Source organism: Equus asinus, chromosome 10, assembly GCF_041296235.1.
Source record: "Equus asinus isolate D_3611 breed Donkey chromosome 10, EquAss-T2T_v2, whole genome shotgun sequence".
NCBI lineage: Eukaryota > Metazoa > Chordata > Mammalia > Perissodactyla > Equidae > Equus > Equus asinus.
In genome coordinates, this window is record NC_091799.1 from 68,288,696 (window position 1) to 68,316,077 (window position 27,382).

The 27,382-nt window shown below is 39.6% G+C and overlaps 2 protein-coding genes across 3 annotated transcripts in view; one reads left to right on the plus strand and one right to left on the minus strand.

Annotated features, from left to right (window-relative positions):
• The window catches only part of CDC20B (cell division cycle 20B), a 58,329-nt gene extending 50,838 nt beyond the window's left edge, over positions 1-7,491 (plus strand). For both annotated transcript variants that reach the window (XM_014860336.3, XM_070519652.1), the window contains one exon: positions 3,343-7,491. In XM_014860336.3, the coding sequence (XP_014715822.3) occupies positions 3,343-3,443 (101 nt within the window). In that variant the 3' untranslated portion in view covers positions 3,444-7,491. The remainder of the gene's footprint in view (positions 1-3,342) is intronic.
• Positions 7,492-7,641: 150 nt separating this feature from the next.
• Positions 7,642-15,196, minus strand: LOC106843354 (granzyme A). The gene is made up of 5 exons (XM_014860332.3): positions 14,967-15,196; positions 12,192-12,330; positions 10,595-10,736; positions 10,113-10,382; positions 7,642-7,874 (listed from the first exon to the last, which is right to left on the minus strand). Exons 1-5 carry the CDS (start codon positions 15,163-15,165, stop codon positions 7,713-7,715), a joined length of 912 nt encoding a protein of 303 aa, XP_014715818.3. The 5' UTR covers positions 15,166-15,196; the 3' UTR covers positions 7,642-7,712.
• Positions 15,197-27,382: the final 12,186 nt, after the last annotated feature.

Genomic DNA, 27,382 nt, shown 5'->3' on the forward strand with positions numbered 1-27,382 from the left:
AGATGCAGTTACTTTTGAGCACTTAGACACTAATTTTCATCTCTAACCCCGTGGTTTCTTCTATATGTAATATTTCCCAAAGTTGTTTAGTAGGATGTTTGTTATACAAATATATGTTATGTGGTCTGAGAAGTTTGAAAATTCCTGGTTAAATAGCAAGTTTTTCTTTCCTAAGGATGTCTCAAAGCCTTTGATAAATTATGAGTATTGTAAATCTCCAAGAGGGGGTTATAGCATTCAGTGTTTCTCAAACACATTTGGGAAATCTTTTGTTTGGGAGCATCTTGAGGTACTTTTTCCATGAATACACTTCAGGGAGCATGCCATATGGCAGGGGACTGCTGGGGTATTGATTTCCATGTGTTTTCACTGTGAGTCAATGTTTCCATTGTGGCTCAAGGACAGCTATCTTGACGTATACCTTAGTGACAGATCTTGATGAGGGTCTTCAAATTGGGGGTTGCGGCCCATTGGATCATGGATGTAATGAGTCAACATCAGCATTAAAAAAAATGAAATAGAATAGTATAGAATGGAAAAAATAGAGAAGTAGGTATTATTTTGTGAAACTTTTGTCATAGTTATGCAGTACGTATATGTGCCTATATATGGGGTCTCTGTGTAAAATATAGTTTTGATTGTGGGTTGTGGTCAAAAGTTTGGAAAAAAGGTATTCTAGATCATGGTCATGTCTTTACTAAGTCTCACCCTGTTAGCCACAGTCACGATTCTCTGGGGGAAAATTTCAGTTAAAGAGGCCTCGCCCACCTGACTACAGAAGAAAAACAACACATCATTGTCTCCTCACCCCCAAAGAGTTGTAATTTCTGAGCTTTGAAACAGAAATAGGTATCTTTCTAGTCTATAGGCAAGATCTGGCCTTTGACTTGGTTTCATCAGTCCATAGCACTTGCATCAATACATGGTCTCATTTATGATTGATTGTACCTGCATAAAGAAAACAAAACTTTCAATGTTTCCAGTGACAATATTGTTGGAGTCTCAGACCATAAGTCCTAAAAGATGACCTTTGAGATAAAGATGGCATTTCCCACTACCTAGTAAGTTAAGATTGTCACTGATGTGAGGAAAGTATTCCAAGAACACCTTTGCTTCCAATCCAAACACCATTTTCCTAACAAGTTCCAGAAGTAGCTGTCCATTTTTTAAGTTGAGGTATTTTTCAAAGCCTGCATTGGAAAAGATTTGGGATTTTTTTCCTCTGCTATTCCTTTCTCCATTTTGTCTTCTTCCTTCTTTTTCATCTTAACACATCATAATAAAGAATGACAGCATGTTTATCACCTGTTATATTTATTGAATAGATTTTACTTCAGTTTAATTTAAAAGCATTAGTGTAATGTTTTATATTTATCCTAACTAAATTAAGTTGCTTTTCATTTATATTGCCTTAATTTTTAAAAAAATAATGGACAGTGGCCTCTTATAGAAAAAGAGATTCTTCTTTGCTGTGGGATTGGAGTGTGGTCTAAATGGTTAGAGCATTGAATTTGATTCTACTTCTGGCTCTGCCACTTATTAGCGATGTGATCTTGGGCAAGGCATTTGATATTCTTAAATTTTCTCTTCACCTTTAAAATAAGGGGGCTGCAATGTATCAATGTATGCAACGTAAACTTTTTAAGGTGCTGACACACCCAGGGTCCCTTGGGGACGCTTCTCTATATGTGTGTGTGTGTGCGTGTGCGCATGAATGAGAGCATTGGGAGTGATGTGTGTAGATGGAAAAAGCCCCAAGTGTTGAAGATACTTCTCCTTTGGGAGTGGAATAGGGTATATGCAATACTTGCTTCTGAGAATCCTGTGTCAGAGCACAAGATTATTTCTGCAATTCTAGCTCTCAGTTGAGTTGTAAGCAGTACTGGTCCTAGGAGGAGGTGACCACCCACGTAGTTTGATTTTAGTTGTGCCCTCCAATACCTACCCATTCAAAAACTTATCCAATCTCCCTCCTTCCCTCCATTCTCCCAGCCCAAGTCTCTTTTCATGGAGTCCACTTCCCCTACTCTGGCCTGAAGTTTTGATTGTTAAAGTCACTGTTGGGTTAGGATAGGTTTTGCAAAGTATTTTCCAAGGAACACTAGTCGCTGAGAGGCTCAAGTCAAAAGGACTCTGGCCACATAAGTTTCAGAAATGCTGCCTGTTATAGCCCCTTCTCCCAAATATTTGTAATGCATATAGCAGTGTTGAAATAAGGAATCCTGTTTAATTTTCTTAGCCTGGAGCTCCCAAATTAATATGAATATTATGCACTCTTTTCATTTTTAATACCTATTAACCTCATATAGAACTGTTTTCCACAGAATGTTCTTTGAGAAATGACCAAACATTTTTCGGTTTGATCATTATTCAGTTAGATAACAGAAAGAGGGTATTGTCTCTAGAATTCCATAAGTAAGACTCATGTGTGCTGTGTGGGAGAGCTTTTTGGGTCCTTTTCCAATAAGTTGCATCAGTTTATCGATTAGTTTCTTGAAACCTAGGTCCCAAGGGGTTGACTTTGGGGGAGGATAGGAAGAAGGATGGGGTGGGTGGCAGGAGCACAGCAATGGCAATTCCTGGGTGTTGGTGAATTCGAGAACATAGAACTAATGATGATGTGGGGTATGAGGGGTGTGGTGGGCTAAAAAATGGTCCCCCGAAAGATATCCACGTCAAATTCCTGGAACTTGTGAATATGACCTTATTTGGAAAAAGGGTCTTTGCAGATGTAATTATGTTAAAGATCTTGAGATAAAATCATCCTGGATTATCTAGCTGGGCCCAAAATCCAATGACAAGTGTCCTTATAAGAGACACACAGAGGAGAGCAGACGCACAGAAGAGGAGGTAATGTGACCGTGGAAGCAGAGACTGGAGTAATGTGGCCACAAATCTAGGACTTCCAACAGCTGCCAGAAGCTGGAAGAGGCAAGGAACAGAATCTCCCCTAGAGCTTCCAGAGGGAGCCAGCCCTGCCAAATCCTTGATTTTGGACTTCTGGTCTCTGGAACTGTGAGAAAATAAATTTCAGTTGTTTCAAGCCGGGTAGTTTGTGGTAATTTGTTATGGCCATCTTAGAGACTAATACAAGGGGGAAGAGCCCTGAAGAGGAAACCCTGAAGCAAAACCTCAGCCACATTAGGATGTTGCCCAGAGTCAGCCCTGACTGGTGTTTACCACAGCAAAGGCGCAGTAGGAGTGCCAGCTCTGAAGGTGGCAGGTTTCGAAGAAGCCCTTTATCCTGGGATGGGATTTGTGGCCCCACCTTAGGTTGCTCCCTAGTCCTCATCATTAGCACCTGTATTGTGGAACATGAGCTGTGTTTCCTTCTTCCCACAGGCCACAGAGGCAGAGTACTGCACTTGGCGTTGAGTCCGGACCAGACCCGAGTGTTTTCTGCTGCAGCTGATGGCACAGCCTGTGTGTGGAATTGCTGCTAGCCACTCTGCCCCTCTGAGCTTCAGTTTCCTCGTTTCTAAGTGAGAATGATATTGGCCTTGCCTTCTCCATGGAGTTGTTGTCAGGACCAAACAAGATGAAACGTTTTTCCTGATGTGAATTTCTGTCCTCCTGACCTTCTTTCTCTGGTTACTTTATTTGCTCTGCTTCCTCCCATTGTGTTTCCCAGACATTGTCTTTGACCTTCCATTCTTCTCTCTCTACTTTCCTCCTTCTCCTCCTTTTTATTATTCTTCTCTCTCTATCCCTTCCTTGTTAGAGATGCATTTTCACTGCTATAGTCAGAATAGTATGTATAGCATAGATTTCTAAATACCTCTTTCCCGCTTGACTTTTCTCCCAAGCTCCTGCCATCTATTTTGGTCTGCCTCTGGATATTTCCTGTTTGAGATCCTTTCCCTCTCTTTAGCTCAAACTCAATGCCTTAAAGACACAACTTGTTCACTTGAAAAATGTTGATTAAAATCCTATAATTTGCTAGGCAGTGTGTTAAGCATCCATATTGTTTCCTTTCAAAATGAGCTCCTCTTTAGGACTCTCTTTTCCCTCTTCATGGTCTCATCCTTATCCTGGTCAAGGATATCCTCCCCTGTCAGGGAATCTCCTGATTATTCTGTTCCATGCTTTCTCAGTTTATCCCTGTTCTCTTTTCTTTTGTTCACACCAGTCATGTCTTGAGTACCTGATGCCTAGTCTGTTATAATTGTCTTCTAACTGGTTTTCCTGCCTTCAGTCTTCATGGATCTCACACTACTGTTGGGTCAAATTTCTAAAAGCACTGTGCTGATCCTGTCAGTCCCCTGCTCATAAACTGTCAATGACTCTCTATTTGCTAAACCCCTTGGCCTCAACCCTGGAGTCCTGAGCCCAGAACCTGAAGTTGGGGGACTGTTCTTGCCTTGGCTTTGCCATAAACTGACTAAGTGACCTTGAATGTGTCACAACATTTGCAAGAATAGGAATTAGGATTTGATAACTGCTAAGCTTTCTTCAAGCTTTTCAGTCCACTGTTCTGTCTTTTTAAGATTAATTCCCACTCATGTCCTACATTTGCCCTGGGCTAAGCCTTGTGATTTCCTGCCTTGGTGCCTTTGTTGAAGTTTTTCTTCTCGTCTGGAATTCATGCTCCTCTCTGCCTTTCCTTTGCTTAGCTGCATAGGTCCTAATGTCTCCAGGAAGTGTTTTGAAATGCTGTTACCTGGGTTTGAACTCTTGGCATCAGTTGATATCACCTATTTGGTATTAATATACTATTCTAGTTGTTTTTTAAATGTTTTATTACTGTGTGAATCTTTGGTTATTTTAGTTTTAATGTGTTTATTTCTCCCCTGGACAATTAAATTGAGGAGTTGAGGGAGCTTATAATAGACTTTTTTTTTTGAGGAAGATTAGCCCTGAGCTAACTACTGCCAATCTTCCTCTTTTTGCTGAGGAAGACTGGCCCTGAGCTAACATCTGTGCCCATCTTCCTCTACTTTCTATGTGGGACGCCTACCACAGCATGGCATGCCAAGCAGTGCCATGTCCACACCCAGGACCTGAACTGGTGAACCCCGGGCCACGGAGAAGTGGAACGTGCCAACTTAACCACTGCGCCACCAGACCGGCCCCCTATAATAGACTTTTTAGTGCCCCTTGGAATGTTTTGCATATGTCAGATAACAATATTGATTGATTTGTTTTCTTTGTCATAAAATGTTTTTTACCAATACATACATACTCCCCTAACCCCCATTGCCCCACCAAAAACCACCCCCCATAAAATAAAACAAAAGCTTTAATAATCGAAAAGTGGAATGGTATATACAAGGGGAGTTAGGACTCTCCTGTCAAATTAGTGTTAACTTGCCAATATATTCTTTTATTTTTTCTGTTTTTTAACTCAGAAAATCTGCTTGGTAGTGCTAGTAATTCTTGCCTTAGAAAATTTTTAGGTCACCGAAAGCTGCAAATATTATACTTTTCTGCAGTACACATTCTTTGTCTTTAAGCTAATGGTTTAATTTCATCTTCTTCTTAATTAGCTATAAACTATAAGAAAATAGTTAGCAGGGAAATGAACAAAATGATCAGACCATTTCCAGTGTTCCCCATCATTCTGTTCTGGGTACTTCTGTCTTAACAGTCTTATGACACTATGTCATTACTAAAGATCACTTCTCTCAGTTAATACTGGTGTGTGACAACAGGCTCACATTTAAGAAAGATAGCAATGTATCTTTTACCTGCTGTTCATTTTGGTGGGAAGTCTGGGATATGGTTTTAGTAAAGAAAAAAAGTGAACTTATAGATAACACATAAAACAGAAGCCTTTGTACAACTGATTTTTTAGTTTTGTAATTTAAAATTTTTATTGAGTGATAATTCACATACAGGAAAGTACATAAGTCTTAAGTGTATAGCTTGATGAGTTTTAATTTATGAATAGATAACTGTGTGTAACCACTATCCAGATCAAAATATGAACTTTTCTGGTACCCTAAAAGACTCCCAGTCAACACCCCTCTATTATTCTGACCTCTATCACCATGGAGTAGTTTCACCTTATGTCAACATTCAGATAAATGGAATCATACAGTATATGCTCTTGTTTGTCTGGCTTTTTTCACTAAGCATTAAGTGCGTAAGATTAGATTATGTTGTTGCATGTAACTGTAGTTTGTTCTTTTTCATTGTTTGTCCATTTTATTGTGGATAGATATTTGAGTTATTTTCAATTTTGACTTTAAAGAATAAAGCTCCTATGCACATTCTCAACCACATCTTTGGTGGAAACAAGCACTCATTTCTGTTTGGTATATAGCCAGGAGTGGAACTGTTAGGCCGTAGGGTGTGTGTACATTCAGTTTTAATAGACACTGCCAGTTTTCCTAAGAAGTTGTACTAGTTGTACCACTTCCACCAGCAGTGAACAAGGTTTCCATACCACTACTTCATAAGTGGACTTCAAAACTTGTAACAAATGTTGCCAGTAGGGAATATTACATCCTCTTATTGCTGTTAAAATCCTAACTAGGAATTAGGGATTATAGTGGGTATGTAGAATATCATCCTAATGACTTTTTTAGAGCTTCTCTTTTAGATATTAGCACCAGGCCTTACTTTCTAGTATAGAGGTTCTCATCTCTAGCTGCATGTTAGAATCATTGCACTGCTTATGTAAAGAATGCTATGTCCTGGGTCCCACTGAATACCAATTAAATAAAAATTTCTAGAGGTGGGGCCAGGGCCTGGTAATTTTAAAGAGTCTGGTGAGCCGTAGTCGAAATCCAGTATGCTAGTCTTTTGGTCAGTCTTTAAGCTCTGCTTCTTCCTTTGTTTTAAGATACTGTCTCAGTGTTGTACGTTCTTGGTTTGGATATACATTGTGTGTGTGGTAGACACACACACACACTCACACACACAATTTATACTCCTAAAGGAACTGATGGGAATCAGAGGAATCTGTTCGCATAATCACATCTTGAAGTGGCTACTGGGCTGATGACTATCCATTAAGTTCAATATGCTGAATAAACATCAGGGGGCTTTTTCCAAAGGAAACTTTCTGGCCACAATTCAACACTCACTCCCTACTATGGCAGCGACCATGTTGATTGGACCTACACAGGGTCAGAGACAAGGAGAACCAAGAAATCACCTAGATAATCCAAGGCTTAAATGCAAACTACTGAGAAAGGAGGCTGACTTTCTGTTACATAATTTTCTGAGCTGGCCAAATGCTCCATTTCTATCCCCTAGAATTTTAATTTCTATTTCTCATCTGCCTTTGGAAAATACTCTAAGGCATTTCCTGTTTCTATTTCTCCCATAGACTCAGGTTCTTGCATGTGAATCTGAATAGCAGATGTTGATGTGGAACAATGGCCTTTGAAGGGTGAACTTGCTTCCTTTTAACCCAAATGCTCCAGACTGGCTGTTTTTGTTTCCTGCAGAATTGCTGAGGTCTTCACTGTATTTGTTACTAGATGGACTGACCTTAGTGTCACTCCTGCTGGGTCCCAATGAGAGAGTGAAGTGAATAATTCAAGCAAAATTAGCATGTCACTTGACACGTGGATGACATTGGTGACAATGGTCCCCTAATCTCCCCCTTGCATCATCCATGAGGTCACTATTTTACTCTGCGTCACTTTGCTGGTGGAGATCTACCCACTAAAGTTATAGGAGAGAAACGAGAACAGTCATACAAACTGATTTTATTTATGATAAGATTAAGAAGTGACAGCAGTAAAGTGAAATACAGTTATCTAAACTGCCCCCTGCATAGTCTTAATTATCCAGTTGAGGTGTTTTTTTGAGAGAAGACTATAGATGCCAGGTCCTCGAGGGTCTCCACATTTCCCTGGAAGGCCAAAGGCAGTGACACCTCTGAAAGTACCCTCACATATCAGCGGGCTTCCAGAATCTCCCTGGAGGAAAACAAGAGGGGTGATGGGGATGAGCATCAAACACAGCGGCTAGTGGAACAAAGAAATTTCATTTAATGTGGAGTTGAGATAAACCTTGACTTAATTGAAAATTAGTGCTTAAAAAAATAAAATATTTGAGAATATTTTAATGTTTTTACATTGGCTTACTCAATTTATTTATAAACCTGTGAAAATTGAAATGAAACTTGTATTACTGATTATGTTACCCACTATTTTGAGACTGTTTCTCTGCTTTAAAAACTAAACCCTCCTGTTTGTCATTTTTTCAAAATGCTTAATAACTCAAGGGATAAAATAATCGATGGAGATGAGACACTGAGGCTAAGAGTAAAAACCATGTTTTCTAGTTTTTCCAGTGGATAATTGTCTTCCCAATGAAACAAAACCAGAGCAACCTTTCCCTTCATCCTCTCAAATAGACAGAAACTGCTCCCCCAAGTCTTCTTTGAGCATCCGATGCTAGATGGAAGCTCCCGGAAATCAGTGATTACACTTCGGAGCTAACTGATTCCATAGCAGAGAGCTTCAGTAAGTTGTTGCTTTAGTCTTTCTGACTGTGTCACCCAGTGTGTGATCTTGTAATCTCTCATGGAACTCTAGAATCAGCATATGTTAAGGTGTTGGAGGTCTAGAGTCTGGATTGGCCATTTCACTGCTACGGCTTTAGGGAAGACTGGCAATGCCAGATGGAGGGCCACTGAGGCATGTACACAGAGCTCTGCAAATGCAAGGCTCTGAGGGTCCAACTCCATCCCAGCAATGGGAAGGCACCAATGATTTTCCCTTTCCAGGCAAAAATTAGCCTTATGAGTATATGAAGTAAAGACCCATGTGAGAAGCTGGGGTCCTCCTGGATGAGTATATTTCTCCTGCTTAATAGAGTGCCTGAAAATTTCAGAATTAGTCCTTTAGATTTAACTCATCAAGGGCCAATTCCAGGCAGTCTTGGGCATTGAGAGAACGGAAACGAATTGGTAAGCTTTGATGATAGAGGGGGCTGGTGGGAGGGGGACAGCCATCTTGGGATGCTGTCGTGGCCTCAGGATGTTGCATGTGGGTTTCAAAAGCATACAGGTTCTGGGTTCCTGAATGCCAGGACTCGGGGATGAGAGGAGAGGAGGGGTGAGGGAGAGCAAAGAAGAGAAAGTGGAAGGGTGCTGAAGACAAACGCCATCTTTTCCTGGGATTTTCCTAGCCTTAGTCCTGAAGGCATTCCATTGTGCTGGTCCATTCAGATTACGCTGATGTTAGACAAGCACCTGGAAAGGGCAGAGACCTCTGGATCTCTCAGTGTCTGATTACTCCCAAACCATGTACACTGCGCACTCCTTCTCTTCAGATAAGGCTCTATAGAGTCTTTTGGAAAGGTGAGAAATGACAAGCCAGTACGCAGAGCTTAAACATTTATAACATGTTCCTTCTATTTCTATTGTTAAGCAGGGTCCTGTCACATCCCTTCTCCAGGAACTCTGGTATGGAGGCTTACACATTCTCTGGTATGAGTTATGCTTGGAAGTTATTCTTGGGGATTGAGTTTGGCTCTAGGAAGCCATGGGGGTCTAGCCTAAGATCCTCAGTCAGGCTTGGGAATTATAGGAGTTTCAGACTTGCCCAGTTAACTGGTGGGGGAATTTTTGGGAGGTGCTGTGATGGGCAAAAGGGTACTGACGGCTCTGGAGGAAACTTGACTTTGGCTCTCCTGAGTGTTACGCATTTTAAAATTTAGATCTACATGTGTCAATATGAAACATGAGAAAAAAACCATTGATTCTTAGTGGTTTTTGATATAAAACAAGAAGATGTGGTAGGTCATCTCATGCAGTAGCAATGAACTTGTTTTTTTTTTTTTTGAAGATTGACCCTGGGCTAACATCTGTGCTCATCTTCCTCTACTTTACATGTGGGATGCCAGCCACAGCATGGCTTGATAAGTGGTGGAAAGGTCCACGCCTGGGATCTGAACTGGCGAGCCCAGGCAGCTCAAGCGAAGCCGGTGAACTTAACTGCTACACCATGAGGCTGTCCCCTGAACTTATTTTTGATGAACAACTCACTTGAGATGAGAACATTAATTTATTTGACTGGGATTTATCAAGCTTTTTCCAAAAAGCACTAGGACTCTGTAGAAGCCAATGCCATGATAAGACTAAGCGTGATGTTTTCTATATCTGCCTGACTTAATCCAATAGCTAAACTGTGGGATCTCATTTTACTTACATTGCACGAGTCTTTTCCACCTCGGAGGTTTCCGGCACAAATCATATTCAGTCCAATCACAGGTTTAAAATTGTAGTGCTTTGGATCATTGCAGACTTTTCTATCTATGACGGTGACATTGACTTCTCTCAAGATATCAGATGCAGGTGACCTATTGGAATACTTCCCCCACCCTGCAACTCGACACACTGTTCCTGGTTTCACGTCATCCCCCTTTTTAGGGAGACGAAGGATAGCCACATTTTTATTAATTGTTGCTTTTTTGTTCAGCTGTTGGAAAACAAGCATAAAGAGTTTACAGAATGAAATAATTAAAATATTCACGTTTTTACTTAAATTCTAGCCCAACTCCCAAGAACCCCCTTATGTAGCTATAGTCTGTAGCTACAGGGGCATTAAGGAAAGGTTTCCATGTAGGTGGCCAGGTTGTAGGAGGTTCTATGACTTTTAAGTCAGTCAAAGGTACAGTCAAAGGGACATACCTGTAGAAGTTTAAGATCACTCTCATGTGTTTCTGGGTCATAGCATGGAGAGGTAAACTCTTTCTTAACGAACATGATCTGTTTTTCTGGCTCTTTCTTGGTTTTTGAGTGAGCCCCAAGAATGACTTCGGACTTTCTGTTCCTGAAAACAGACACAACGCTATTAACTGGGTTTACTCTTTAAATCAGGAGCTGAGCATACGAGGCACTGATCAGCTTCATTGTTCCATTTGTCAATATGGTTGCGATGGAAATACCTGTTTGTGGCTCAGAAGGGAGAAAAAGGTATACTTTAAAGAATAAAAAGCAATATGTTTATGAATTTATTATCATCATTATCATTACCAGCTTATTTATAACAAATTGAACTAGGTTCGTTGGAAACAAGTAATAGGAGAATTCCATGGCAGCTAGGCCAAGTCTTGAGATCTCTCTTGGGGTTTTAGTGCAGCACCCACCTGACCCTCCTTAAGCATTGATAGAGAATCAGGCTTACTAGAAAAAAAGGTCTCAGTAGTCTAGAAACAGAAGCAAAAGTCACTGGATAGTTGTAGAGTAATGCACTGAGGGGATCTTGGTAAGAAAAAACAAACATCTTAAATGGGAAACCTTTCAGAAATAGATTACCTAGTGGAGGACCCTATTTGAATGACATTGAGTGTGTGTATCTTGGGGGGAAGGTGGTCTAAAGGTGGGGCCCAGGATGTTTTTCTTTTCTTACTCTATGATAAGGTTCATTGTGGTTAATAAAACCAAAATACTCTCTGATGTAATAATTATTAAGGCTATTATCATTCACAACCTAGCATAAACCACCACCCAGATATTCGCACTGCTGTTTTTCCATTACACCAGCCGATATTAATCTCACTTAATACCTTAGAACAGTGCTTTCAGTGTGCGTACTTTGATGATGAAATGTTCTATAAATCTGTGCTGTCCAATATGGTAGCCATTAGCCACGGTGGCTACTGAGGACTTGAAATGTGGCTTGTGCGACCAAAGAACTAAATTTGTAATTTAATTTAATTTAAATTTATATAGGCTCGTATAAATTTACATAGCCAATATGATAGTGGCCATGATATTGGACAGCTGAAGTTCAGAGGCTTGATTTAGGGAGTGGAGAAAAAACCAGGCCTGGAAGAAGTTTGAAGGTGGTGATTGAAGGGGTTGAGATGGCTGAAGGTGTCAGAGAAATTCACTAAGGGAAACAGGAAAACATTTCTCTACTGGACAGTTGCGCTCAGGGCCCTGAGGGGACACAAAGTTTTACCCTCCCACACTGTGGCTAATTCTACCCACTCATGAAATTAAGACCAGAAGCCAAGCCTTGCAGCACCCTGACCCATCGGCTCCAGAGGAGACCTACAGAAAGAACTTGGGGATGCTGCTTCCCCATTGGTCTGATTCTTTGGGGTCAAATCTGGACTTAACTCTCTGTTGGGTTAAAGAAAATAAGTTTCTAGAAACTTAGGTACGTAATGTGAAGCAGTACGTGAGCCTCCATGGCTTTAGTGGGATTTACTCTTTTTATTAATATTCGCCTAAATTGGATTATCTCCACAAACATTCTTTTTAAAACCCAAGCACTTACATGACACAGTGAGCTGCAGTCAATACCCAGTTGTCTGCAATCAAAGCCCCAGCACAGATTTTGTCTCCGTTAAGTAGCACCATGTAGGGTCTTGAATGAGGAGTCACTTCATTTCCTCCAATAATTTTTTCACAGAAATCTGTTAAAAAGAAAAAGGCAAATCACATCAGTGTCCACCCCACAGAGCTCTCTCTAGAACCATATTTCGAAGACCAGACATGCTTTTCCTGCTTGGAGAGGAAGTGTGGATGAGAGCATCTTCCCTGCCCCCCCTACTCTCCATATAGATGTTCAGATATCTGAATATAAATCCCATTTCTAGTGGACTCTCTGAGAGGGTCCTGTTCGTTCACCCACAGAAGCCATGCCATCGGCAGTTCTGGGGATTAACAGGCTGGTGATCTGTCGCAACCACTGACCTTGAGCCTTGGGCTTACAAAGGGCAGACAACTGTGCGTTGGTCTATACCAGTAACAGTTGCTATAGGAGATGCTAGTGATGATGACAACCTTGAGTGCCCTCCCACTCCTCCCCCTTTCAGGCTGAGTATTAATCTGGGGAAGCAGAGTGGCTTTTAGAACCCTGAGAACTGCTCTTTCCACCTCAAGCCCTTGCAAAAACCACATAGCTTACAAATTGATATGAACACCTTTTAGCTGTGACCCTACCAATGAGTTCTTTGGTCATTGTGAGACTTCTGTTTGTTGAAATTTGTACTCTCCTCATTTGTAAGTTGAGAGAATAATATCTATTGCCCCTGAGGCTTCTCTTTAATCTCCAGACTGAACCACATGGTTTAATCTAAGCCCTTTTCCGATGAGGTAGGGGGAGGGAGGAGAAAAGATGCTATAAGGAGAGAACTCTGCCTTACTCAAATTTCCTTGATGCTAGACCAGGAGTTTGGATTCCTTATTAGGAACGAGACCCAAACACCAGGCAAACCATCCACATTGGTTGAGAGGATCTTTTGCCTTTGTGATGTACTCTCAGCTCTCCCCCTTCCTACACTGGATGTTCTTGGATTCTCCTAAAGTGTTTCTCCTGACCATCGGTTGAGACTTGCGGTTCCTTAAATAGGGCACAGGGCCTGTTACTCCATTATTAAAACTAACTCATTGCCAAATTCACTGTAAAGTGTAAATGATGAGAGTGAGGGAAGGGGAAGAGAGTGACCATGAGGGCTCTAATTTCCAGAAGGGAGTTGGGAAGGGGAAATTCTAGGCTCTAGAAGTAAAAGGAGAAGGAACTAGAGAAACCAAAAGAACTTCACACACTTCTCAACTTTTCCTGGAGTGTATATGTATAGATGGATTCCAAAGGTGCATTTTTGGACTTTCTGGGCTGTAGAAATGGTAAACTCCATAGAATACTCCCTTTTGCAGAGTCCTGTGTTTGGTGAGCACTTTTACCACCTTGGAAAAAAGCCCACATCTCCTGCAACCAACCGCTCCTAGAAGGGTCAGGGGTAGGGTTTAGAGCAGGTGAGAAGCTTTTAGAAACTAGCAATTCTTAGTCCCCACCGAGAATCAAAATAAATTAGCATCTCTGGGGCAGGGGCAGGGATGTCAGTATGGTTTAAAAGCCCTCCAGAGTATTCTAATGAGTAGGAGAGGTTGAGACCACTGGTCCAGAGCATCAAGACTTGCTTTCAGTGTCTGTTCCATTTATGGGCCCACATAGCTCTCTCTCACCACAGGAAACAAAGAAGAGCAGAGCAAGTTGCTTTTGTTGTTTCCTTTGAAGGAAAAATATAATTGGATTTTTAATCTGCCCCGTTTTCACTGTCATGGAGGATTTAACATGCCTGAACATAGTCATATACTTATAGTATACTATGCTTATACTATGCCCATCTTTTAGTCCTAAATGTCCTATAACCTTGTTATTTTTAAAATTTCTCTCATTTTTTGTGCAAGATAAACCAGAGAACTTCCTCGGGAATTTCTGGTAAGACAGGTTGTTGCATCAGCCCATGCCCACCACTCCCACCTCCAAAATCTGACAGACCCTGGGGACAATGCTTTGCTTTGCTGCTCCACACTTGTCAGTGCAGTTCAGCCTAGCCCCAGAGTAGTCCTCACTTCCTAAGAGGTTTTTAATGAAAATCTGGAGCTATCCAGGGGCTATTACCCTTCTTGTGATAATGCCATGGGTTTTATAGCATTTCAAACTGACGCATGTGCAGCTCGCACAAAATTAGGCTTGTTGGTTACTACTTAGTACTCCAGAGAATTAGCTCAATACAGAATACTACAGCACTTCCAGAGAGTCGATGTGGGGACATTCCCAATGTCCTAATCTATTAAGACTAGCCTAGAGAAATAACGTTAAAGATTCAAATCATTCCTGATTTGTTTTGCGCGTCTAGGTCAGGTTTGTTTTAATTGCCTTTAAAACAATCTGTGCATCTTCTGCAGCAAGAAAGGCTGAGGCAACACTATTCCTTTCCTGAAAAGTCCTATTTATTTTCCTAACTCAAGAGCTGTTTGTTTATTTGCTTGTTTTTACCTTCTCCTTTTTGGCAATTTTCAAGCTACAAATTGACAGCAATAAGTACTGGTGGTTCTATATCTTTTGTGAAGAAGTTGTAAAGAAGAAAGAAGGATGTTTTTCCTCCTAAAATAAAGACATATTTAGAATCCAAGAAAGAATGTTAAGGCTTGGGGGAAAAAAAATCTCCTCTTAGTACTCTTAGCTAATATTATCAAAAGTTCAATGAAAGTCTGCTCGGTTTTGATTCATGATTATAAGGGAAATGACAAGAATCAGTCTTACCTTCTGGAATTAGCAGGAGAAAAATGACAGTTGAGAGAGAGGATGCCAGAAACGAGTTCCTCATTGTGGCTGGTGTCCCCACATCAATCAGCACGAAATCTGTGTTCAGTTCGTGACTGACTCTGTCTATATACTGAGAGGACAAAGGATGTGGTTTCCTGTCTTCTTTTTCTTTCTTTCCCATTTCAAATTCGAGCATTCGGAAATGAAACGTAAGTGAGATCACTTGTAAATCACTCTTACCTGTGGGGATGCTGTTCTTGGCTAGGACTGCAGAGGGAGAGGACAATAATTCTACACGGTGGGTGGGGGCATGGGGGTGTTTTTACCCTCAGGACTTAGTACACCAGAAGAGACTCTAAAATGTCTCAGTGGAGATTTCTAGGATTCTAGTTTTCGTCATCAGCAATACTGTTTTCCATATCCATGAATGGAAGCTCTGTTAAGACTTAAATTAGGACTTCAAAAAATGTCAAAAATTGGTCACGAACCAAATTTCTTTCTAGTTATCTCTTTGGGTTGTATAAGGATCAAAAGGCCAAGGGCAAGTGGAGATGCAGTTGGGAGCCTTGTTTATTTGTCATCTCCTGCCTGGATTTTCCTTCCCTATTTTTTTGGAGGATAATTTATTATGCTCCTTTCTGGAGTCTGTGGCAGGTGTGGGGACAAAGGCTGGTGGGGGTGAGGGGTGTTGGCTCTTTCTAGCCTCTGATTGTGCTGCCTCTGATTGTTGGATTTTACAACTTTAGATAACAGGAAAGTATCTCTGAGTTTTGCTTTCTTTGTCCCTCCCTCCTCCCTTCCTCCCTCTCTCCTTCCTTCCTCCTTTCCCTCCTTCTTTCCTTCTCATCTTCCTTTCTCCCTCCTTCCGTCCTTCCTCCCTTCCCTCCTTCTTTCCTTCCTTTCTCCCTTCCCTCCTTCTTTCCTTCTTTCTCATCTTCCTTCCCTCTTTTCTTCTTTCCTTCCTTCCTTTCTTCCTCCTCTCCTTGCTTCTCATCTTCCTTCCCTCCTTCCATCCTCCCTTCCCTCTTTCTTTACCCCCTTCCCTCCTTCCTTCCTTCCCTCCTCCCTTCCTTCCTTCTCATCTTCCTTCCCTCCTTCCTTCCCTCTTTGCTTCCTTCTTTCCCCCTTTCCTTCCTTCCCTCCTTTCTTCCTTCTTCCCTACCTTTCTCCCTCCCTCCTTTTTTTCTTCATCTCTCCCTCCCTTCCTTTCTTCCTTCTTTCTGGATTTAGCTAAAGAAGAAAAATGGGAGTCAGACACAGCTATTTTGTTCCAATATTGGGGAACATCTCTCTCTAAGATAGATCAACCTCAGTCCCTGATGGAACAGTATTCAGTATTCTATTAGAAATGTCTTTGGCCCTTGTTCTGAGCTGAGGATATGGTCTTTATCATAATACATCCGGTCAAATGTTCTGTCAGGATGTTTGGTGTTAAACCAACCATCCCCAGAGTTGACACTCTGATGACTTCAGACCCAGTGGTTACTTTTTCAGAAATCACATGATCTTAGAGAAGGGAGCCCCACTGAGACCCCTGTGTTTCCATTTCTTAGATATTACTAGTGCATCAAAGATTAGTCATTTTCAGTAATAGTAGTGGGCTACTGGCTTCTGGTTTTAGTGAGTAATTTTAGTGCAGACTTAAAAAAATCAAATATTGATGGACTATACCTACTGAAAATTCCTTAAAGGAAATATTGACAATTCTGTTTCTCTTTATGTGAATGTGGTTGCTATACTCTATTCATGTTGACTTTTAACAGCTTAATGAGATAGAATTATATGCCATAAAGTTCACTCATTTAGAATGTAGAATCCAATGGTTTTTAGTGTATTTACTGAGTTGTGCCACCATTACCATAACTAATTCTAGAACATTTTCATCATCCCCCAAAGAAGTCTCGCACCAATTAGCAGTCACTCCCCATTACCCTCCTTCCCCCACTCCCCCGCCCTACTCAGCCACTAATCTGCTTTTTGTTTCCATAGATTTGCCTCTTCTGGACATTTCATATAAATGGAATTATGTAATATGTGGTCTTTTGTGACTGACTTCTTTCACCTAGCATGGTGCTTTTGAGGTTCTTCAATCTTGTAGCATCTATCAGTATTTTATTCCTTTTTATCGCCAAATTATATTCCATCATATCAGTATACCACGTTTTATGTATCCATTCATCGGTTGATGGACATTTGTGTTGTTTCTACCTTTTGCCTATTATGAATAATGCTGCTATGAACATTTATGTACAAATTTTTGTATGGACATATGTTTTCGTTTATCTTGGGAATATACCTAGGAGTGGGACCACTGGGTCATATGTAATTCTATGTCTAACATTTTAAAGAACTTCTAAACTGTCTTCCAAAGTGGCGACACTGTTTTACATTCCCATCAGCAATGCATGAATGTTCTAACGTTTCTACATAATTACCAATACTTCTTAATTGTTTTTGGATAATTGCTACTCTAGTGGATGTGAAATAGCATCTTGTGGTTTTGATTTGCATTTCTTTAATTACGAATGATGTTGAGCTTCTTTTTGTGTGCTTACTAGTCATTTGTATACTTTCTTTGGAGAAATATCTATTCAAATATTTTGCCTATTTTTAAAAAATTATTTTATTGAGGTCATATTGGTTTATAACTGTGTAATTTCAGGTGTACATTGTATATATCAGTTTCTGTATAGACTGCATTGTGCTCACCACCAATAGTCTAGTTTTCATCCGTCACCATACATATGTGCCCTTTTACCCCTTTCGGCTACCCCCCACTTCCCTTCTGGTAACCACTAATCTGTTCTCCTTATCCATATGTTTATCTTCCACATGTGAATGAAATCATACTGTGTTTGTCTTTCTCTGTCTGGCTTATTTCACTTAACATAATACCCTCAAGGTCCATCCATGTTGTTGCAAATGGGATGATTTTACCTTCTTTTTATGGCTGAGTAGTATTCCATTGTATATATATACCACATCTTCTTTATCCATTCATCCACTGATGGGCACTTTGGTTGCTTCCAAGTCTTGGAATAACGCTGCAATGAAAATAGGGGCACATAAATCTCTTTGTATTGTTGACTTCATGTTCTTTAGCTAAGTACAAGTAGTGGGATAGCTGGATCATATGGTATTTCTATTTTTCATGTTTTGAGAGATCTCCATACTGTTTTCCATACTGGCTACACCAGGTTGCATTCCCATAAGCGGTGTATGAGGGCTCCCTTTTCTCCACATCCTCAACATTTGTTATTTTTTGTCTTGTTAGTTATAGCCAATCTAACGGTGTAAGGTGATATCTCATTGTAGTTTTGCTTTGCATTTCCCTAATAATTAGTGATGATGAACATCTTTTCATGTGCTTGTTGGGCACATGTATATCTTCTGTATATCTTTTTTGGAAGAATATCAATTCATATCCTCTGCCCAATTTTGGACTGGGTTGTTTGTTCTTTTGTTGTTGAGTTGTATGTGTTCTTTATACATTTTGGAAATTAGCCCCTTGTCAGATATATGATTTGCAAATATTTCCTCCTAGTTGGTGGGTTGTCTTTTCATTTTGTTGTTGGTTTCCTTTGCCTTGCAGAAGCTTTTTAGTCTGATGTAGTCCCATTTGTTTATTTTTTCTTTTGTTTCCCTTGCTTGGGTAGATACGATATTTGAAAGGATGCTGCTAAGACCAATGTCAAAGACTGTACTGCCTATATTTTCTTCTAGGAGTTGTACAGTTTCAGGTCTTACTTTCAAGTCTTTAATCCATTTTGAGTTAATTTTTGTGTATGGTGTAAGATAATGTTCTACTTTCATTCTTCAACGTGTGGCTGTCCTGTTTTCCCAACACCATTTATTGAAGACACTTTCCTTTCTCCATTGTATGTTCTTGGCTCCTTTGTCTAAAATTAGCTGTCCACAGATGTGTGGTTTTATTTCTAGGCTTTCAATTCTTTTCCATCGATCTATGCATCTGTTTTTGTGCCAATATTATGCTGCTTTGATTACTATAGCTTTGTAGCATATTTTGAAGTCAAGGATTGTGATGTCTCCAGCTTTGTTCTTTTTTCTCGGGACTGCTTTGACTATTAGGAGTCTTTTGTCATTCCATATAAATTTTAGGATTCTTTGTTCTATTTCTGTGATGAATGTCATTGGGATTCTGACTGGGATTGCATTGAATCTGTAGAGTCAATGTACATTACCTAAATGTCCATATTACCTAAATTAGAGAAATATCTATTCAAATATTTTACCTATTTAAAAATATTTTTAATATATTTTATTTTTAATATTTATATTATTTAATAAATATTTAATATTTGTACTATTTTTGTATTTTTATATTTTTATGTATATATATTTTTTAATGTAGTTTTTATATTTATAATATTAAATAATGGCATCAGGTAACATGGACATTTTAACTATGTTTATTCTTCCAATCCATGAGCAAGGAATATCTTTCCATTTCTTTAAGTCTTCTTTGATTTCTTTCAATAATGTCTTCTAGTTTTCAGTGTATAGAACTTTCACCTCTTTGGTTAAATTTATTCCTAGATATTTCATCCTTTTGGTTGTGGTTGTAAACGGGATTGTATTCTTGACTTCTCTTTCTGCTAGTTTGTTATTAGTATATAGAAATGCAACTCATTTTTTAAGTTGATTTTGTACCCTGCAACTTTGCTGTAGTTGTTGATTATTTCTAATAGTTTCCTGGTGGATTCTTTAGGGTATTCTGTGTATAGAATCATATTGTCTGCAAACAGTGAGAGTTTTACTTCTTCCTTTCCAATTTGGATACATTTTATTTCTTTTTCTTGCCTAATTGCTCTGAGCAAAGCCTTCAGTACTATGTGGAATAGGAGTGGCAAGAGTGGGCACCCTTGTCTTATTCCTGTTCTCAGAGGGATGGCTTTCAGTTTTTCACCATTAAGTATGATGGTAGCTGTGGGTTTGTCATATATGGCCTTTATTATGTTGAGATACTTTCCTTCTATACCCATTTTATTGAGAGTTTTTTTTTTTTATCACAAATGGAAGTTGGATCTTGTCAAATGCTTTCTCTGCGTCTGTTGAGATGGTCACATGATTTTTAATCATTCATTTTGTTAATGTGGTATGTCACATTGATTGATTTGTGGATGTTGAACCTTCCCTGCATCCCTGGTATAAATCCCACTTGGTCATTGTATAAGATCCTTTTAATATATTGCTGTATTCAATTTGCAAATATTTTGTTGAGAATTTTTGCATCTATGTTCATCAGTGATATTGACCTGTAATTTTCCTTCTTTGTGTTGTCTTTGTTTGGCTTTGGTATCAGGGTAATGTTGGCATCATAGAATGAATTTGGAAGCATTCCATCTTCTTCAATTTTTTGGAATAGTTTGAAAAGGATAGGTATTAAATCTTCTTTGAATGTTTGGTAATAGTCTCTAGAGAAGCCGTCTGGTCCTGGACTTCTGTTTTTTGGGACGTTTTTGATTACTGTTTCAATGTCTTTACTTGTGATTGGTCTATTCAGATTCTCTATCTCTTCTTCTTCTTCTTTTTTTTAAGCTTGGCACATGAGCTAACGTCTGTTGCCAATCTTTATTTTTATTTATTTATTTATTTGTTCTTCTTCTCCCCAAACTCCCCCAGTACCTAGTTGTATATTTTAATTGTAGGTCCTTCTGGTTGTGCTCTGTGGGACACTGCCTCAGCATGGCCTGAGGAACAGTGCCATCTCTGTGCCTAGGATCTGAACCCACAAAACCCCGGGCCACCAAAGCAGAGTGCGTGAACTTGACCACTCAGCTACAGGGTTGACACCTCTCTATTTCTTCTTCGTTTAGTTTTGGGAGGTTGCATGAGTCTAAAAATTTATCCATTTCTTCTAGGTTGTCTAATTTGTTGGCATATCGTTTTTTATAGTATTCTCTTATAATCCTTTGTATTTCTGTGCTATCAGTTGTAATTTCTCCTCTTTCATTTTTAAGTTTATTTATTTGAGCCTTCTCTTATTTTCTTAGTGAGTCTGGCTAAGGGTTTGTAAATTTTTTTATCTTCTCAAAGAACCAGCTCTTAGTTTCATCAATCCTTTCTATTGTTTTTTTAGTCTCTATTTCATTTATTTTTGCTCTAATTTTTATTATTTCCCTGCATCTGCTTACTTTGGGCTTTGTTTGTTCTTCTTCTTCTAGTTCTGCTAGGTGTAGTTTAAGATTACTTATTTGAGATTTTCCTTGTTTGTTGAGGTGGGCCTGTATTGCTATAAATTTTCCTCTTAGAACTGCTTTTGCAGCATCCCGTCACAGTTGGTATGTTGTGTTTTCATTTTTATTTGTCTTCAGATATTTTCTGATTTCTCCTTTGATTTCTTCATTGATCCAATGGTTGTTCAGTAGCATGTTGTTTAATCTCCAACTATTTGTGCCTTTCCCAGCTTTTTTCTTGTAGTTGATTTCTAGTTTCTTTGCATTGTGGTCAGAAAAGATGCTTAATATGATTTCAATCTTCTTAGATTTATTGAGGCTTGCCTTGTTTCCCAACATATGGTCTATCTTTGAGAATGTTCCATGTGCACTTGAGAAGAATGTGTATTCTGCTGTTTTTGGATGGAATGGTCCCTTCTATATCTATTAAGTCCATCTGGTCTAGTATTTAATTTAAGGCCACTGTTTCCTTGTTGACTTTCTGTCTGGATGATCTATCCATTGATGCAATGGGTTGTTGATGTCCCCTATTATTGTTGTGTTGCTGTCAATTTCTCCCTTTATGTCTGTTAATAGTTGCTTATATACTTTGATGCTCTTGTGTTAGGTGCATACATATTCATCAGTGTTATGTCCTCTTGGTTGAGTCCCTTTTATCATTGTATACTACCCTTCTTTGTCTCTCATTGTCTTTTTTATCTTGAAGTCTGCTTTGTCTGCTTTAAGTCTGGCAATACCTGCCTTCTTTTGTTTGCCATTTGCTTGGAGTATAGTCTTCCATCCCTTTACTCTGAGCCTGTGTTTGTCTTTAGAGCTGAGAAGTGTTTCCTGGAGGTAGCATGTTGTTGGGTCTTGTTTTTTAATCCTTCCAGCCACTCTGTGTCTTTTGTTTGGAGAATTCAATCCATTTACATTTAGAGTGATTATTGATACATGAAGACTTAATGTTGCCATTTTATCTCTTGTTTTCTGGTTGTTCTATATTTCCATTGTTTCTTTTCTCTTGTATTTCTGACTGTCATTTCAGTTTGGCAGTTTTCTGTGATGTTTTCCTCTGTTTTCTCTTTATTTATGATTTGTGGCTCTGCTCTGATTTTTTGTTTAGTGGTTACCATGACGTTTCTATAAAAGATCTCATAGATGAGATAGTCCATTTTCTGATAGCCTCTTGTCTCCATTAGCCTAAACAGGTTCCATTCCCTTCCTCTTCCCTTGTGAGTTGTCACAAATTATTCTTTTTTGTATTGTGAGTTTTTGACTAAGTTGAAGTGCTTATAGTTATTTTTGCTTTCTTTCCCTTCATCTTTTATGTTATAATTTAGTGTTTGCTAATCTGTTCTGATAGAGAGCTGAAATTTTCTGATTTTATCTCTCTATTTATCTTCTTGCTTGCAGCTTTGTAAATCCTTGCTTTATTGTTTCAGGTGGGAGGTTTTCCTTCATCATTTCTTGTAAGGGAGGTCTAGTGGCTATGAACTCTCTTAACTTTTGTTTTTCTAGGAAAGCTTTTATTTCTGCATCATATCTGAGGGATATTTTTGCTGGATAGAGTATTCTTGGCTGAAAGGTTTTGTCTGTCAGTATTTTGAATATATCATTCCATTCTCTCCCTAGCCTGTGAGGTTTCTGCTGAGAAATCTGCTGAAAGCCTGATAGGGGTTCCTCTGTAGCTTGTTTTCTTCTGCCTTGTGTCCTTAATATTTTTTTTTTGTCATTGAATTGTGCTGGTTTTAATATTATATGACTTGGAGAAAGTCTTTTTGCATTGATGTAATTAGGAGTTCTATTGACATCATGTATTTGTAAGTCCAGTTCTTTCCCTAGGTTTGAGAAGTTCTCAGCTGTTATTTCTTTGAAGAAGCTCTCTTCTCCTTTTTCTCTCCCTTCTCCCCCTTGAATACCTATAATCCTTATATTGCTTTTCCTAATTGAGTTGGATGCTTCTCAAAGAATTTATTTTTTGTTCTTTTAAATCTTATTTCTCTCTTCTCCTCCACCTGAAGCATTTCTATATTTCTATCCTCTAATTCACTAATTCTGTCCTCCATAACGTCAGCTCTATTTTTAATGGTTTCTAGATTATTTTTTATCTCATTAATTGTGTTATTCATATCCAGAATTTCTGTATAGTTTTTTTTTTTAAGGGTTTTAATCTCTTTGGTGAAGTATTCCTTCTGCTCATTAATTTTATTCCTGAGCTCATTGAACTGTCTTTCTGAGTTTTCTTGTAACTTGTTGAGTTTCTTTATGACAACTATTTTGAATTCTCTGTCATTTAGATTGTAAACATCTGTGATTTCAGGATAGGTTTCTGGATACTTGTCATTTTGCTTCTCCTCTGAAGTGTTACTGTAGTTATTCATGGTGGTTGATGAATTGATCCTTTGCCAGTGCATTTTTGGTAGTGTCAGGTTACAGATTCTACCTGCCACCACTCGGGGGGAGGCAGGAGCTGTGTTTTCTGATCCAACCCTGTCTCCAGGTAATTGTACCAGTAGGGCTGCTCTGCATTTCATGGGCTGGCTGCGTGCAACTGCTGGGCAGGTTGCATTCATGTAGGCAGGGCCTCTTCCCTCAGTGGGTTGGTTGTGAGCTGTAGGTGGGGCATTTGTACCCAGAGGGTGCGTCACTCTCATGTGGGAGGGGCTATTGCACTTTGCAGGGGACTGGCTGAGCTCCTGTGCTAAGCAGAAAGGGTTCTTTCTTTCATGAGGGCTGGCACTGTGCTTGTGGGCAGTTTGACTGAGCTGCTGTGCTTGGTGGGTGGGCACCTTCATGGGGTCTGAGCCACTGCCACTTGGTGGGGAGTGTTCCCACAGGTGGGGCCACTATGGCAGGGTGGGTGCTCCCATGGGCCAGGCTACCACTCTGAAAGCATTTGCATGCAGGTCAGCCTACCCCTGCCTCCACTTACAGTGATGCCAGCTGCTGTGTTAGGATCCGCCACTTGGATGGCTTCTGCCAGGGAAGGGGAGAGGTGTGCTCACCTAGTTCCACTGCTTCCTGGGGATCCAGTCCATGCATCTTCAGGGGTATGGCTGCACTGATCTCTCAGGCATCCTGTTGGGCTGTGTAGGGAATCTTCTGTTGGTTAATGAATATCTATTTAGTTGTAACATAGAGGGAAGAGAAAAAGGGAACAACTCACTCCACCATGAGGCTGATGTCACTCTCTCTCATCTATTTTTTAATTGCATTATTTTTCTCTTTATTATTGAGTTGTAAGTGTTTTTTGGATGCTCTGGATGTGAGTCTCTTAAAAGATATATGATTTCCAAATGTTTTTTCCTAGTGTTTGGGTTGTCTTTTATTTTTCTTCACAGTGTCTTTTGAAGCACAGAAGTTTTAAATTATGATGAAGTCCAACTTATCAACCTCTTTTATTACTTGTTCCTTTGGTGTCAGATCTAAGAAATCATTGACTAACCCAAGATCACAAAGATTTACTCTTACTTTTTTTTCTAAGATCATTATAGTTTTACTTCTTACATTTAGGTCTATTTTTTTAATTAAATTTTTTGTATGGTGTGAGTTAATTTTTGTGTATGGTTTGAGGTAGGGGTCCAAGTTCATTCTCTCACATGTGGATATTCAGTTGCATTATTTGTTGAAAAGACTATTCTTTTCCCATGCAATGAGCTCAATCCCTTTGTCAAAAATCAATATGCCATAAATGTTAAAGTTTATTTTCGGATTCTCAGTTCTATAATATTGTCTATCATTAGGCCAGCACCATAGTGTACCTCATTATGCCAACACCACACTATCTTGATTACTGTGGCTTTGTAGAAAGTTTTGAAATTAAAAAATGTGCATCTACTAACTTTTCCACTAACTTTGTTCTGTTCCAACAATCTTTTTCAGGATTCTTTTGACTGTGAAATATAAATTTAAAAAACTGTGTATGCAGGCTATTTCCTTATATTCTTGGGGAAAAAATTTACTTATTCCAACTGTGAATGAGCCGTTGCAATGTTGTAAGTGAGTAGTTCTCAAAGTGTGGTTTGTGGACTCCTGGGTGTTCCTGAGACCCTTTCAGGGATCTGTGAGGTCAAAACCATTTTCATCATAATACTGAGGTGTTCCTTGCCTCTTCACCTGTGTGTTGAAATTTTCACTGATGGCACAAAAGCAGTGATGGGTAAAACTGCTGGTGCCTTAGCTCAAATCAATGCAGTAGCACCAAACTGTGCTGGTAATCACTGTTTTCTTCATTGTCAGGAATTCTCAAAAAAAAAAAAAAAGGAAAGAAAAAATAGCCAATTTCACTTAAGAATGTCTTTGATGAAACAGTAGAAGCAGGAAAAAAAAGTTTCAATTTTAACTCTTCTTTGTCCTGTAATAAATGGCTTTTCAATATTCTATGTGATGTGGGAAGTATGCAATGTATGCATAAAGCTGCACTTAGGCTGCACACTGAAGTACGATGGTTACCTTGAGGAAAAGCACTAGTGCAGTTGTTTGAGTTGGGAACTGATATATCTCTTCCATGGAATACTATTTTTACTTGCAAGAATGCTGACAGACAAAATACGATTATTCAGACTTGGATGTTTGGCAGACACTTTCTCAAGTATGAATGAAATGAGCCCATCACTTTAAAGAAAACAACTGACAATGTTTGTTGCTAATAATAAAATTAGAACTTTCAAGTGAAAGTTAGAATGTTTGGAACACTTGTGTCTGCTATCATGAGCTTGACATCTTCCCAGCACTTAAGGACTTTCCTGAGATGGTAGTGATGCTAACAAATGTGATTGAAAAAATATTGTGTAATAAAATGTGTCAACATTTGGAACATCTACAGAAATCAGTGAATTGATGTTTTTCAAAAGAGCAATGCATGCTGTTACATGCATTTGTTTTTGAATTTGATGTATTCCCTCCACAGGAGTAGAAGAGTGAATCCACTACTGGGGAAAATGCATGGAATCATATTAGTTAATGAATTACACAAATTCTTATTGAATGTGTGTTAGGTCCAGAGACAATGCTAAAGGCTGGGGATAAGAAGCAGAGGTGAATAAAACAGATTTAATCCTTGTCATTATGGAGCATGGAGTCTACTAAGGAAGAAATTTATAAATATATGAAATGATTTAAAGTTGTTGTTAAGTATCATAAAGGAAAAAAATTGGGTGCTAATTTTTTTTACGGAGAATGCTAGAAGAGTGTCTATTTAGAGCGGGTGATAGAAAAGGCTTTGCTGAGCAGCTGACGTTTAAGCAGAAACCTGCTGAAGGAAAAGGAGACAACCCAACAAAACCTAGTTTGCTGGTGAATGAGTGTGAGTGCAGACGTGAATGCATGTTAATGTGTGCATGTGAGCATGTATGTACCAGTGTGAGTGCCTGTATGGATGGGAAGGTGTGTGTGAATATGTGTGTGAGGGCAAGTGGTTGGGCACAAAGCCCCAGGTGGGAATGGAGCCAGGTGTGTGTGTGTGTGTGAGGAAACTGAGGCAAGATCCAATGCCAATCTTCCTCTTTTTGCTTGAGGAAGATTGTCACTGAGCTAACACCTGTGCCAGTCTTCCTCTATTTTGTATGTGGCATGCTGCCACAGCACGGCTTGATGAGTGGTGAGTAGGTCCAAACCCACAAACCCCGTGCAGCCAAAGCGAAGTGGGTGAACTTAACCACTACACCACCAGGCTGCCCTTATTTCAACATATTTTAAAGAAGAGGGAATTTGGACTTAAAGAGGGAAGGAGAAAGAAAACTGATATTTATTAGATCCCTTCTAAGGACCTCTCACCAGCATGGCCTCAGAATCCTGGGGAGAAGCCATTATTACCATCTCATTTTTCAACTTTCCAGGAAGAAGGAAAAGCCAGTGCAAAAGCCCTATGTGTGTTCTGTGCCTGCTGGGTTTGAGGAAGAGCAGGAAGGCCAGTGTGGTTGGAGAGAAGTGAGTGAGGAAATGAAGTGAGAGAAGGAAATGAAGTCGGCTAAACACTGGAAGGCAAAATTGTGAGCACCTTGTGGGACACTGTATGGACTTTGCCCCTCACCCTGAGTGAAATTAGGAGCCATGGCAGGGCTTTTAGCAGAGGAGTGACATGATCTGACCTGTTTGAGCAGGATCACTTTGGCTGCTATGTGGAGAACACACTGAACCAGATCAAGCGTGGAAGTAGGAAGGTTAGGAGGCGATTGTAGTGATTCAGGCCAGAGAGGATGGTGGGCTGCACCTAGGTGGCAGCAGCAGAGGTCA